Source organism: Panthera tigris, chromosome B4 (genome assembly GCF_018350195.1).
Source record: "Panthera tigris isolate Pti1 chromosome B4, P.tigris_Pti1_mat1.1, whole genome shotgun sequence".
Classification (NCBI taxonomy): Eukaryota; Metazoa; Chordata; class Mammalia; order Carnivora; family Felidae; genus Panthera; species Panthera tigris.
In genome coordinates this window covers 87,622,842-87,635,050 of record NC_056666.1, presented here as the reverse complement: position 1 = coordinate 87,635,050, position 12,209 = coordinate 87,622,842, and the positions used below count along the sequence as shown (strand labels likewise).

General features: G+C 44.6%; 1 protein-coding gene across 1 annotated transcript in view; it reads left to right on the top strand.

The window, feature by feature from the left end:
• PPM1H (protein phosphatase, Mg2+/Mn2+ dependent 1H) overlaps window positions 1-12,209 on the top strand; it is a 260,873-nt gene that overhangs the window by 135,179 nt on the left and 113,485 nt on the right. The window contains exon 4 of the mRNA XM_042992666.1: window positions 1,620-1,732. Coding sequence (XP_042848600.1) covers window positions 1,620-1,732 — 113 coding nt within the window. The remainder of the gene's footprint in view (window positions 1-1,619; window positions 1,733-12,209) is intronic.

Sequence of the window (12,209 nt, the reverse complement as noted above, 5' to 3'; positions counted from 1 at the left end):
CACATAGCATCTGATTTCATCCTCACGGTACTCATTTAAGAAACTAATTTATACAGAATTTGAGTAAATTTGTAAGATCCAGTCTTTGAAGGCGGTCCTCATGCTGGACTCTCTGCAGCTTTTCTTCTCTTCGAAACTACCACATCCCCCCATCCCCCCACACACACATTCTTAACCCCTCCCCGTGGTTCCCCAGCCTTTGTTCTCCCTTCCCCCTTCCCCAGTTGATTCCCAAGTAAGTTAGTTTCTCCCAGATTCTGATTTTGTACTTTTTATCTACTTCCTTTTTACCAGTATGCTGATCTTCATCTGTGTCCTTGGCTCAGGCTCTTGCCCTGTTTCCAGCTTTTCACTGGTGATTTGTTTGAACTTGTGTTACCACCTCTGGCCTCTGGAGCCGAGCGTTTGTGATAAATGCCAGATTACTGAATTATCTCCCCTTTTCCAGGAGGAGGCTGGTTGAAGCAGCAGAGTTGTGACTCTGTGGGTTTCTAAGAACCACAAAAGTGCCCCAGCCCCCGGTCTGCCAGGGGGACCCTCAGAATCGGCCCAGGCCCCATCTCCTCTTGTCTTCCTCCCTCACTCAGCTTCAACCATAGATTACCATGGAAGTGTTTGGCCTTATTTTAGCCAGCATCCAGTTTATTTTCCTAACTCCACTCACATGTTTCTGGGGTCACAGAACCCATGCTTCTGTCACTGACCCAGAATTTCACGAAGACCTGTGTCTTGGATGATGCCTATTTGTCAAGAGAAGTCTTGGTCTGTTGTTGATTTTCTGGGTGTGGGGGCCTCAGTAGGTGGCAGGTGATAAGAGGCTTTGGATGAGGAGAATCAGATTGAAATCCAAACCCCAACCAGGTAAATGTAGGCAAGTTACCCCCCTTCTGTCCACCCCCCCCCCCCGAAGGTTAATAATACGGTTATGAGGATTAGCTGAGACTCTCTCTGTACGGTACTTCGCACCCTGCCTGACCTGGAAGAGGTGCTCCTTGAGTATCAGCTGTGGCTGTGAATGTGTGTCACACACACATTTGTTGTGAATCTGTGGCTGTCGGACAATGAAGTCAGATCAGAGTTCGTAAGCTTCTAGCTTTGATGAGTAAGACAGGGCAACCAGTTGGCTCCTGCCTGCTTTTGAAGAGAGGACACAATTCTTCAAGTCACTTCTCTTATCTGGCTGCAAAAAGAAACTATTGGAGACTTTGGGGTTAAAAACATTGCTCAGGTCCAAGTAGTCAGCATTACCAGCCTGTCTATTTATTGTATTTCTCACATGGCAGGTCAGGCATTCCATACAAAGACTAAATTTTCCACAAGCTGGGGTATTTATTATTGAATGCAGTTGGTTTTCTTTTTCTCATTTTTGTTCTGATTAGATCCGTTTGCCATCCCTTGTTTCCTGTCTCTGGTCTGCAGATGGGCTAATAGATGACAGTTTTATGCCAGTGACCTCAGTGATTAAATGCTCTTCAGGTGGTAGAAAAGTATTAACGATTTTCTTGTCTCGTCTTTGAAGCACATCCTGACTCGGAGGGCTGTGTCAAGGGAATGAGGTTAAGAAAGTCTTTGATATGAGTTCCTGTACAATCCAGCGCTAACTTTGTTTTCTTCTCCAGGACCTACAGATAGAACGAGAGAGGAGTTCATATAATATATCTGGTGGCTGCACAGCCCTCATTGTGGTTTGCCTCTTGGGAAAGCTGTATGTGGCGAATGCTGGCGATAGCAGGTGAGCACATTCTCTGTCTGGTTCTTCCTGGTCTCTAATGCCTTCCATAATTTTTATCTGGTTTAAAATAGTGATAGGAAATAAAATAACTCTGTTTGAGATTAGATATTGAGAAAGATGATCTTTCTCCATGTAAATAAAGTGCATCTAAGATGAATCATCTGGCTGGTATTAAGAGGTAAATGCTGTCTCGTACCTGCCCAGAGTAGCAGGTCACGTATAGACCTGTGATTGATCTGTATACCTGGGATTAATACCTGTGGCTAATCTAAACTGGTAGGATACAAATGTGTTTTGACTTCAGAACCTGATCTGCAGTAAAATCTTAGCAGAGGCATAAAACAGGAGAGGGGAAGGAGGAGAGGGCTTTAAATGAAGGAAGTGTTTGGAAGGGACTGGGGAGGACTCTGTAGCTGCTTCTACTTCTGCCCAGTGACTTTGCTCCGTCCCCTCCCAGAATCCCATGAGTTTCTCCCTTTGTGCACAAGCCCTTAAAGGCTCTAGTCTCTTTTCTGGGCTCAGCCGAAAGGAATTTTGGCCAAGAGATTTTGGTTAACCCCTAATCTATCCAGCATTATCAGGAATAAGATACATTTGGGTTTTATTTTAAATTACTAATGTGTCCTCACTTAACACGCAGGGAATTTTAAACTTCTAGATTTTGTGAAAAGTGTTCTAATACGTATTACATACGTGTCTGTCCCCTTTGGTAACAACATAGGTTGGCTTTCTGCTAAAGACCGACTCTTTGTTTTGAAAGCAAAGTACTAGACTCTGTGCAATATGTCCTTAGAGGATGGGTGGTTTCCCTATGCAGCCTACAGTGTTAGGAGGCCCTCGTCCCTCAGTCCCCTGTCTCTGGGTCACGTGCCTCTTTGAGCATCCCTGCTTGCCCTTGGCCCTGCTCCAGGTCTGTCCCCACTGCCTCCCCTTCCCTGCAAACCTCAGGTCATGGCCGAGGACTGACTCCTGGCCGAAGACCAACTCCAGTAGGCAGCAGGGGAGAAATTTAGCTTTGACTTCCATTTGCAAAGCAGGACAGCCTGAGGGAGTCTTCATTCCCTAGAGGGAATCATCCTTTCCTGGTCTTCCCACTGAAGATTCCAGAGAGTAAGGAGAGTGAACTGCCAAGGCAGCAGTATTTGGAGTTTGACAATTGATGGCTTTTGAAGGTCTGTTTTATTTTAATGTGTATGTGGATTTCCATTAAACTCTATAAGCTATCTCCATTTCAGCATGATGTTTTGCTGGGTAAATGGAAGTGTCTATAAGATACCATGTTTATCCCGTGGCTTCCATTCCTCAATGTCTTGTCAGAGTCCCAGCAGGAGACAGACACCTACTCAGGTGGGTCAACTGAATGAAGCAGTGAAAGGAACCCCGCACAGGGGTCGGGCTGGGGGTGGGGCACTGGGGCTCAGAAAGACTTTTACACCTGAGGCCTGCAAGACCCAGAGAGGACTTGCTCCAGCAGAGCCCAGGAGAGTGGGGTCATGTGTGAGGGCCCCTGGGCAGGAGCTACAGGAGAAAAGGGAAGAAATACTTTGACTTCTTTCTCTTCCATCCCCCACCTCTACCCTCGCCTCTTGCTGGGGCTGCCCCGTGGATGATCTCAGGTGGGAGCCAGGTGACAGGGAGCCCACGGAGTACTGGTCACGGAGGTCAGCCAGCTAGGGCATGCACACAGACCAGGGTGGCATCGGTGGGGGGGGGGGGGGGGCAGCTGCAAGCAGCACCCCTGCTGTCTCCCCTTCCCTTCTCCCTGCCAGGGTTTGAGCTTCTTGCACATAGGAATCTTCCATCTCCAGGGGCCTTTTAAGACTCACACTGAGGAGCAGGCCTTTGGGCCTGTTTTTCTGTTCCAGGTCTTGCATTAGTTTGGAGACAGATGAGCAGGTAAGGAGGTGATGCCCTTCTCTTCTGAGTGAGACTGAATCAGCAATTCAGCTGTTGCACTCATATCCACCCTAGGCTTTATGTCTAGTTCCATGCCCTTTGCAATGAGTTTGCTTTTCTAGCCCTTCCATGACTAGGGAGGTGACAGAGTGTCTTGCTCCCTGGGAACAGGTCCGCTCCTCATCTCAGGAAGCACCTCTCACCAGATGATCCCCAGAGAAGAGAACCCAAATTTCTGGGCCTGGAGTACCTTCATGTTGGATTATCCTCTTCATAGATACAGCTGCTCCCTGGGGCCTTCTCCTCATTTTTGAATCTAGTTTTCTTCAAAGCTCCTAGCTCTTTAACAGAGCCACTTACCCAGCCATGCCTTCTGTCCTCCTTCCTGGAAGCTCCAGTGCCCTGTCCAGGATCTGCCAGTCTCCAGGACTCATCTTCTGGACTCTTGTCCCCACCCTTCCCCCACCCCACCCCACCCCTTGTGTTTAAAGTGCCAATTTCTAGATCAGATCTTGAACTCCACATCTGTAAAAACAGTGGTGGTGGACTAAATAATCCCTAAAGTTTCTGGCATTCCATGTATATTACCCCATGAGGAATGACACTTTTGGAAGATAAAGTGATGCTATACTTGTTGATTTTCAGTAATTTTTATTCTTCTTAGAGTCAGTTTTTGAAATCTCAGTATAACACAGGTTCCCATGTTTCTAAATGTTCATAAAAGTATGATATTTTACAGGTTCCCAATAGTTTGAAAAGCCTGATAGGTACTTTATCCTCATTAAAGCTATAAAGCACACACATGCACGCGCGCGCACACACACACACACACACACATATTATCCTATGATAAAATAGCATCTTTAAAAACCTAATAAGCTAAATTACATGTGCAGTGTTCAGGCTCCAGTATCTAGGTATGAATTGGGGGTTTTATGGCTGATCTGTTGGATTTGCTGTTCATGTATGGGTCATATGTCATATAGAAATCTAAGAGCAGTAAGAATTGTTATTTGTGTTCACCATCTGGAGGATAACCTATAGGACATATATTCATTAGGGTGCTATTTTTAGCTCTTGTATGAATAACAGTTATTCACTATCTTCTTCTGTAAGATCATTGCCTAGTTTATGTGCCAATAATATAGGTATTTGAATTTACAAAAATAGTCAGTTATTCCCCAGAATCAACAACTAAGTGAACTTTGATCAGATTTACGTAAATGTGGGTCCATCATTACTTCTGAGCAAGTAGTCATGAATCCAAGGGCTGAATTTAAACAGATGATTAGAGTTGACAGAGTTCTGTAGCAATAGGGCCCTGATTAATTCCTATTTTTTCTTCTTTATTGCCAGACATTGGCTGTTGTATGTTTACTTTAAATCTTGACAGGTTTTTTTTTTTTAATGTTTTATTTATTTTTGAGACAGAAAGAGACAGAGCATGAACGGGGGAGGGTCAGAGAGAGAGGGAGACACAGAATCCAAAGCAGGCTCCAGGCTCTGAGCTGTCAGCACAGAGCCCGACGCGGGGCTCGAACTCACGGACCGTGAGATCATGACCTGAGCCGAAGTCGGACGCTTAACCGACTGAGCCACCCAGGCGCTCCAAATCTTGACAGTTTTGAGAGTGAAAACAAATCTTTGTCATAGGTTCACTACCCCATTATTATTCACACTCAGGGAAGGAGAAGCATTGCACTGGTTTGATTCGGAAGCTACTGGTGGTAAGGAACTATTTTCTGAGCCACTTAGCAAACTGTGAACCATTTGATTCCCCGTCAGGCACATGTATGTTGGCAGTTTTTTTCAGGAGGGGCTGCCTCCTGTTGTTGGTGGCTTCGTGGTTTTTGAGTCACTGACTCCCCTCGGTGTAGTATGATGCACCTCGGTCTACAGTGATGCCAGGTGACTAGTGCAGAGTTTGGGACAGACTTGCCTTTCTTTCCTCAGCGACTGGTGCACAGCCTGGAACAGATCTGCCCTTCTCACCTCAGCCGAGGTAACTAGCTGTAGAGGAACACGCAAGAACTACTTGATGCGTGACAGTTGCTTTATTTTTCCTAGGCAAAGGCAGCCGACTAAACACCTAGGGGATCATAAGGGACTAGGAAAGAAGCAGATGGTGGGCGGGTTTCTTCTTCTAGCAAAAAAGAACTGGTCGTGTGCAAATGTCATGCAAAGCAATATGCAAGCTATCACCCATTGTGTTTGAGTCATTGGCTCCTTAGGGCTCGGAGGGATTCTTCAGTTTGAGAAGATGCTTTGAATTCATTTTAGAAGATGATTTCATTTTATTTCTATGGAGCTAAGGTACTAAGGAGGCAAAGCCGGTGCCACTTATTTGAAACAACGTCTGAAGGTTTGGCAACTGAGACTAGGTGAACTCATTCAGATGAAAGAACATCGTTGAAGACTTGTTAACTTGATGATTCCACTCTTGCCAAATTTATAGTAACAGGACAAGAAGACATAAGTGCTAGGCACATGTTAAATACCGTAACATAATAAAGAATTATATCCAATTCTCTCAGTAATTTAGTGACAAGCAGACATTGTTAATGTCAGATAGGTATACTGAGGCACAGCAAAGTGATTTCCCCCAGCTGGAAGTCAGAGTGCCACATATATATATGTGTGTGCCATATCTATCTATCTATCTATCTATCTATCTATCTATCTATCTATCTATCTAAGTAGGCCCCACACCCAGCATGGGGCCCAGTGTGGGGCTTAAACTCATGACCCTGAGATCAAGATCTGATTTGAGATCAAGGGTTGGACACAACTGACTGAGCCATCCAGGTGCCCCCAGTGTCATGTGCTTAGTGCCTGTACCTTGGGATTTCCCATCCGTGCTAAGACTTACAGGGTTTTTTTGTTTGTTTTTAGAGACATTTTCACGTCTCTAAAATCAAGAGTTTCTAATTAACTTTTTTTTCTTTCCTACTTGTATGTAAAATGATGGCATACATTATAATCAGTGGCATCTTTGATTTTACCTGAAAAGGTTTATGGAGTGTAAACCTTTGAGGGGATGGCTGCACTTAAAATCTATTTTAAATACATTGCAGTAGTGAAGCAGATAAGCTTTGAGTGGTCCAGTTCATTCATTCATGATACAAGGAATGCTATTTTCTCAAAATGAGGGCTGCCACCCACTTTTAAAGGTCTCAGAGTTCTGTGATAGCATTGTAAATTCTGTGTTTTAATTTTGATGATTATCTATTGAAAATAACAAGCATTTTCTGGATTGCCTGGCTGACTATGTTGTAAATAATAACTGCCTTGAATTCAGATCCCCATTTTGTCATGTTCAAGGTCCTCCTAAGGAAAGATCAGGAAGGTCAAATGTGTTCATGATGTAGCTCTATCTATAGGAGTGAAGAAGCATTCCACTAATTGTCCTTAAAATGAAGCCAGGAAGTCCAGCCAGGGTGGCTTTCTTTGCTATCTCTTTCCCTCATTTTTAATTGTCCAGAATTATCCTCCATCTAACTTACAGCTTTCCATACTCATTCAGAATATGGAAAGGTGAATTCCTCTGGTAAGTCTGAATTTTCTTGAGGATAGGAGTTAGGTTTTAAACAAGACTGCAACATTTCTCAGTTCAAAACCAGTTATATTTCTGTGGTGTTTTGTCTCTCAGCCTTCTCTGCTTTGCTAGTGGTAAGACAGTGAAACATGATGTAACTTCCTCCAACCCAAGAGAATGTAAAGAACTATTCCCTCCTGTTGATGTTCATGGACATAAATGCCCGGTACACAACCTTCCTGAAACTGCTTACTCATAGGTGGTTCGTCTATCCATACCTGCCAGTGAGCTGCTTCTTTGATAATGGCCTTCCTTTGAGTCCAGAAGTATATTTGATCTTCTTCCATTGACTACATTAAGTTCACCACATCTCTCACTGTTTCACAGGTATCTGAAAAATAGTATGGAGAAAAGTGAAAATTAACTTCCATTCTCTACTGTGAAAGTTAAATTGCTATTTCTACCTTTTTCTGCATGGCTCCCTCTCTTTTCTGTATATATTTGCATAATCCCTTAGCTATACCCATAACCTGTAGAAGGGAATAGCAGAAAGAAAATATTACTATCGAATACTCACAAATACATGCAAAGACATAGAGACTGTGATGGCTCATAACAGTCTCTCCTTTTCCTATCAAGCCACTCACTGTCTACACAGAGGGCATGTAAGAGACCCTTCTCTCTCTGGACTTCCTCCCTATCTCTTCCCCTTGGATATTTTTGAACCTGACCCTGACACCCCTTGCCCTGAATCAGTGGTTCTCAAAATGTGGTGCTCAAACCAGCAGTAGTATCTGGGACCTTGTTAGAAAAGTAAATTCTGGAGTTCTACCCCAGACCAACTAAATCAGAGACCTAGCGTATAGGGCTTTAGCAATCTATGGTTTAGCAAGCCCTCCGGGTTATTCTGAAATATAGAAGAACCCCTGCTCTGAAGTCTACTCCTGGCATCTAAGAGAGCCAGGAAGGAGCCACTGTGTCCTTAGGGTTTAAAAACTACAGCTCTTCCTGGCCTGTGGCCAAAGTGCCCAACTCTGAAGGCTATCCAAGCATCCGGCCCTCCTGGCTGCATCCAGACACCACATGCTGGAGGGCTTCTGTGGTGATGTTCCCCCTTAGGCTCTCCGATGCTGCTGCCTGAGGTGGAGGGGCCCTGCCTGCACCTGTCAGCTGGCTGCAAATTCCTTTTTGCCAGTCTCCTACTCTGGAGCATAGGCCCTTCTCCTTGAAAAGTGTGAGTTAGAGTAAAGATTTCTCCTATGGTTTAGCTCCTTATCTCAGATTCCCACTGACTGCTGGATAGTTCTGAAGCCTCCCCCCCCCCCCAGAAGCCCCCATTTGTCTCTGAAATGGGTCAAGCATGCCCCTGTGTGGACTTCTGGTCTCTTATGGTTGGGCCCCTGGCAGAGTGCACTTGTGGCTGTGGTTTCCCCATCCCACCCAAATCATGCTTTGAACAACTTTACTCCCATGGAAGGGCTGGGCCGGGAAGTCTCTTGGCATTTGTAGGAATGGAATATTTGCACATACAAATACTGGCATAAAATGGTTCATGATCGTACCTTTTATCTATCCCTAGCTGCTGAGATAGGATGAAGCAGTGCATCAGTGTCACAAGGGAATTTTCCAGTGTAGAATCCTAAAGTTTTATCTTTGGGCCGCATTGGCCATCACCATGATTTTTAGGGTTTAGTCATCTAATTTGTTGATCATGTGAAGTCAGGTAAGATGAGCTGGCAAGATACAGAAAGACCTTTAGTACCTGGCAAAGTGGGCTACAACTCACCAGGTGAAGTTTAACAACAGTGAAGGTAAAGTGTATTACCTGTTGAAAGGGGGGAAAAAGCTAGCAGGATATAAGAGATGAAGCTTATCAGTGGCTCACATTTTTTAAAAATGTATTTAAGTGGACAGTAAGTTCAATCTGGTCAGTGTGGTGTAGACACCAGAACTTAATGTAATCCCAGACTGAAGCATTTGAAGTATGAGGCAAATAATACATAATGTTTTTTTGTTGGCTTATTTTGTCTCAGGCATTCTTTCTAGTTTCTAGGGCTTTACATGAGTAACCTGATTAATCCTCACACCAGCCCTTTTGGGGAAGAACTATTATTAATCTTGTTTTACATGTGAAGTCTCTCTCTAGGTAACACAATTCAACATGTGCATGAATGGACAGGAATATTCCAGAGGCCAGAGTGATGAAGAGGTTTAGAACCATGTTTGAAGGGATAGAAAAAAATGCAGACTAAGTAGAGTTTGTTAGTCACATGGAAAGATAATTTGTATTGATGTAAGAGATCTTTGGATATTCGTCAGGTACGAGGGAGCGTGGAAAGGGTTGTTCTCCATGAGTCGGGGACAGAGGTGATAGCCACAGGAGGAAAGGGCAGTGGTTAGGAACATGGGCCCAAACTGCCCGAGTTGAATCCTGGCTCGGCCACTTGTAGTTGTATGCAAACTTGGGCCAATCTCACGTGTCCAGTGGCTCAGTTTTGCTACCTGTAAAGGAGATGATGGCAGCACCACTTTCCAGGGAGGACTAGATGAGCAGACGTGAAGAAAGCATTCAGCACGGGGCCAGGTCCACAGTAACTGCTCAGTAATGGTTAATTGCTTTATTGTCATTGTACTTGGTACAAACTCAGAGCTGAACACAGATGCAGGGAGCTGCTGTGGAAAATGCCGGGTTCTCTCCTAAGGAAAATATTTGTGCATCAGCTCTATGACCACCTAGCAAGAGTGTTGCACTAAGTAATTTGATTTTTCAGGGTCCCCATTAAGTGCCATGTTTCAGTGACTTTAGGGGAATCTTTGAAACATTGTGATGTTTCCTTTTTCCTTCTTATAAGAAATTAATGATCTCATGATTTGTATTAGGACAGGTACAAAGGTTTCCTGCTGTGCAATGATACGTTAGGTAGGCTAAGTGTGGAAACAATAGACGCTCAAATTCACTAGTCTGGAGAAGCAGTGGCTTTGTGTCTTGCAGACATCTGAGGACCTGGCATGAAGGAGGCTCTGTCGTCTTTAGCACTTGGCTTCCATGGTCTCTGGAGGTACGCCTCCATCTAGTCAGCTAGAAAGGGACAGGAGCCTGGATGGGGGTGGGGAGCAGTCAAGGGAGGTGTTTATGGCCCTGGCTCAGAAGCAGCACCTATCGTGTCTGCATGCTTTCCACTGGCTAGAATTCAGGCGAATACCCATCCCGAGAAAACAAGGCTTCTGGGAAATGTATTTATTCTAAGTTGTTTTCCCTGGACCAAGGGAATTTAATATGATAAACATTTGGCAGATTTAGCCACCCCTGGGCATTGAGAAGGGAATTCATGGTAGGTTCAATTAGTGATCGTGTCTTTGTTCATTTCTGGTACATTTTTCCCCATTGAGCTGATGAAGCTACAACTTGGATATCATTGTTTTTTAAGCCCAAACAGTGGTGATCTCTTTTGTTGCTTTAATTTTGTCACTGTTAGTTTTAGAAGAGGTGCCATAAGTTCAGCTTAAATTGTCAGATAGCAGAGAACTAGCTGTTTCACCATGATCCACTTTGATCTTGGAAGCATATTTGAATAATGAAAAAGCCTGCAAGTAAACATCATACTGAATATATTTGTCTTTAGGAAGTTCATCACAGAAAGCAATACTTATTTCATGCTAAGGAAGAAAGATGGCATTAATCGGGTGTAGGCTATGACTATACTGATGTTTTAGAAATTTCTGTTCTTTTGAGGTTATTTTAAAATTCTTATTATGTTGTAGAGATTTTTTTTTAATTTTTTAAAAAAGTTTATTTATTTATTTTGAGAGAGAGAGAGAGAAAGCAGGGAAGGGGCAGAGAAAGAGGGAGAGTGAGAATCCCAAGCAGGCTCCACACTGTCAGTGCAGAGCCTGATGCAGGGCTTGAACTCCCAAACCATGAGATCATGACCTGAGCTGAAGTTGGAAGCTTAACCAACTGAGCCACCCAGGAGCCCAGGTTGTAGAGATTTTTTTTTTTTAATGTTTATTTATTTTTGAGACAGAGAGAGACAGAGCATGAACGGGGGAGGATCAGAGAGGGAGACACAGAATCTGAAGCAGGCTCCAGGCTCTGAGCTGTCAGCACAGAGCCCGATGCGGGCTCGAACTCACGGACTGTGAGATCATGACCTGAGCTGAAGTCGGACGCCCAACCGACTGAGCCACCCAGGCGCCCCGTGAGATTTTTAAATGGCATACCGGTTCCGGTCAATAGTTCCACGAAAGAAGCCATTGTTATTTTAATATCACATAGATGAGCAAACCCCATCACAGAGCCTGTACCTTTGCCCGACATCATACTGTGCACTGTGCAGCTAGAATTCAAACTGAGGCCCGTGAGTCCCAAGTGCGTGTACTTAGCCACTACCCGATTCTGTGTCCTGACTCATCCTCCACCACCGTGTAGCTACACATACACTTTGGCTGTGGGTGGGTCTCCTTGGCCACTCTCTGAAAACCTTATTTTAGGTTTATATCTTATTTTTTTTATTTCACGTTATCTTTGTTTGTTTTTAAATAATCCACATACGTCTTGCTTGGGTTGTTAAGACAAGCCAATACTGAGTCAGACATCGGGGCCACCAGTCTGAGGTATGAAGCTGACTTGCATCAAAACCATGCCGGGTAATGACCTGAGAACAAACCATCCTCCTCCGTCAGGAGGAAGTGGGGCCAGCTGCTACTTTATACCTGCGATGCTCTGAAACCCTTTATGAGGTGTTCTGGAAAACTACTTCCCTTTGGGAAGGTGCCAGAAGGATGAGTCAAAGGTACCATGGAGGGGTGGAGGGGTGGAGAGGGGAGAGACACGAAACTAATCCCCGGGCGGTTTTATTGGCTCCACCAGCCGAGGGGCAGGCTGCAGCAGGAGCGGTGGTGTGGTGCTTGTGGTGGTAGCAGCAACGGTAGTGGTCATAGTAACATTAGTGGGCACTGCGGTGGGGGCCAGTATTTAAAACAAACATAAAAGAGAGTCTGCTCCTGGGGCACGGGCGGCTCAGTTAAGCGTCCACCTCTTGCTTT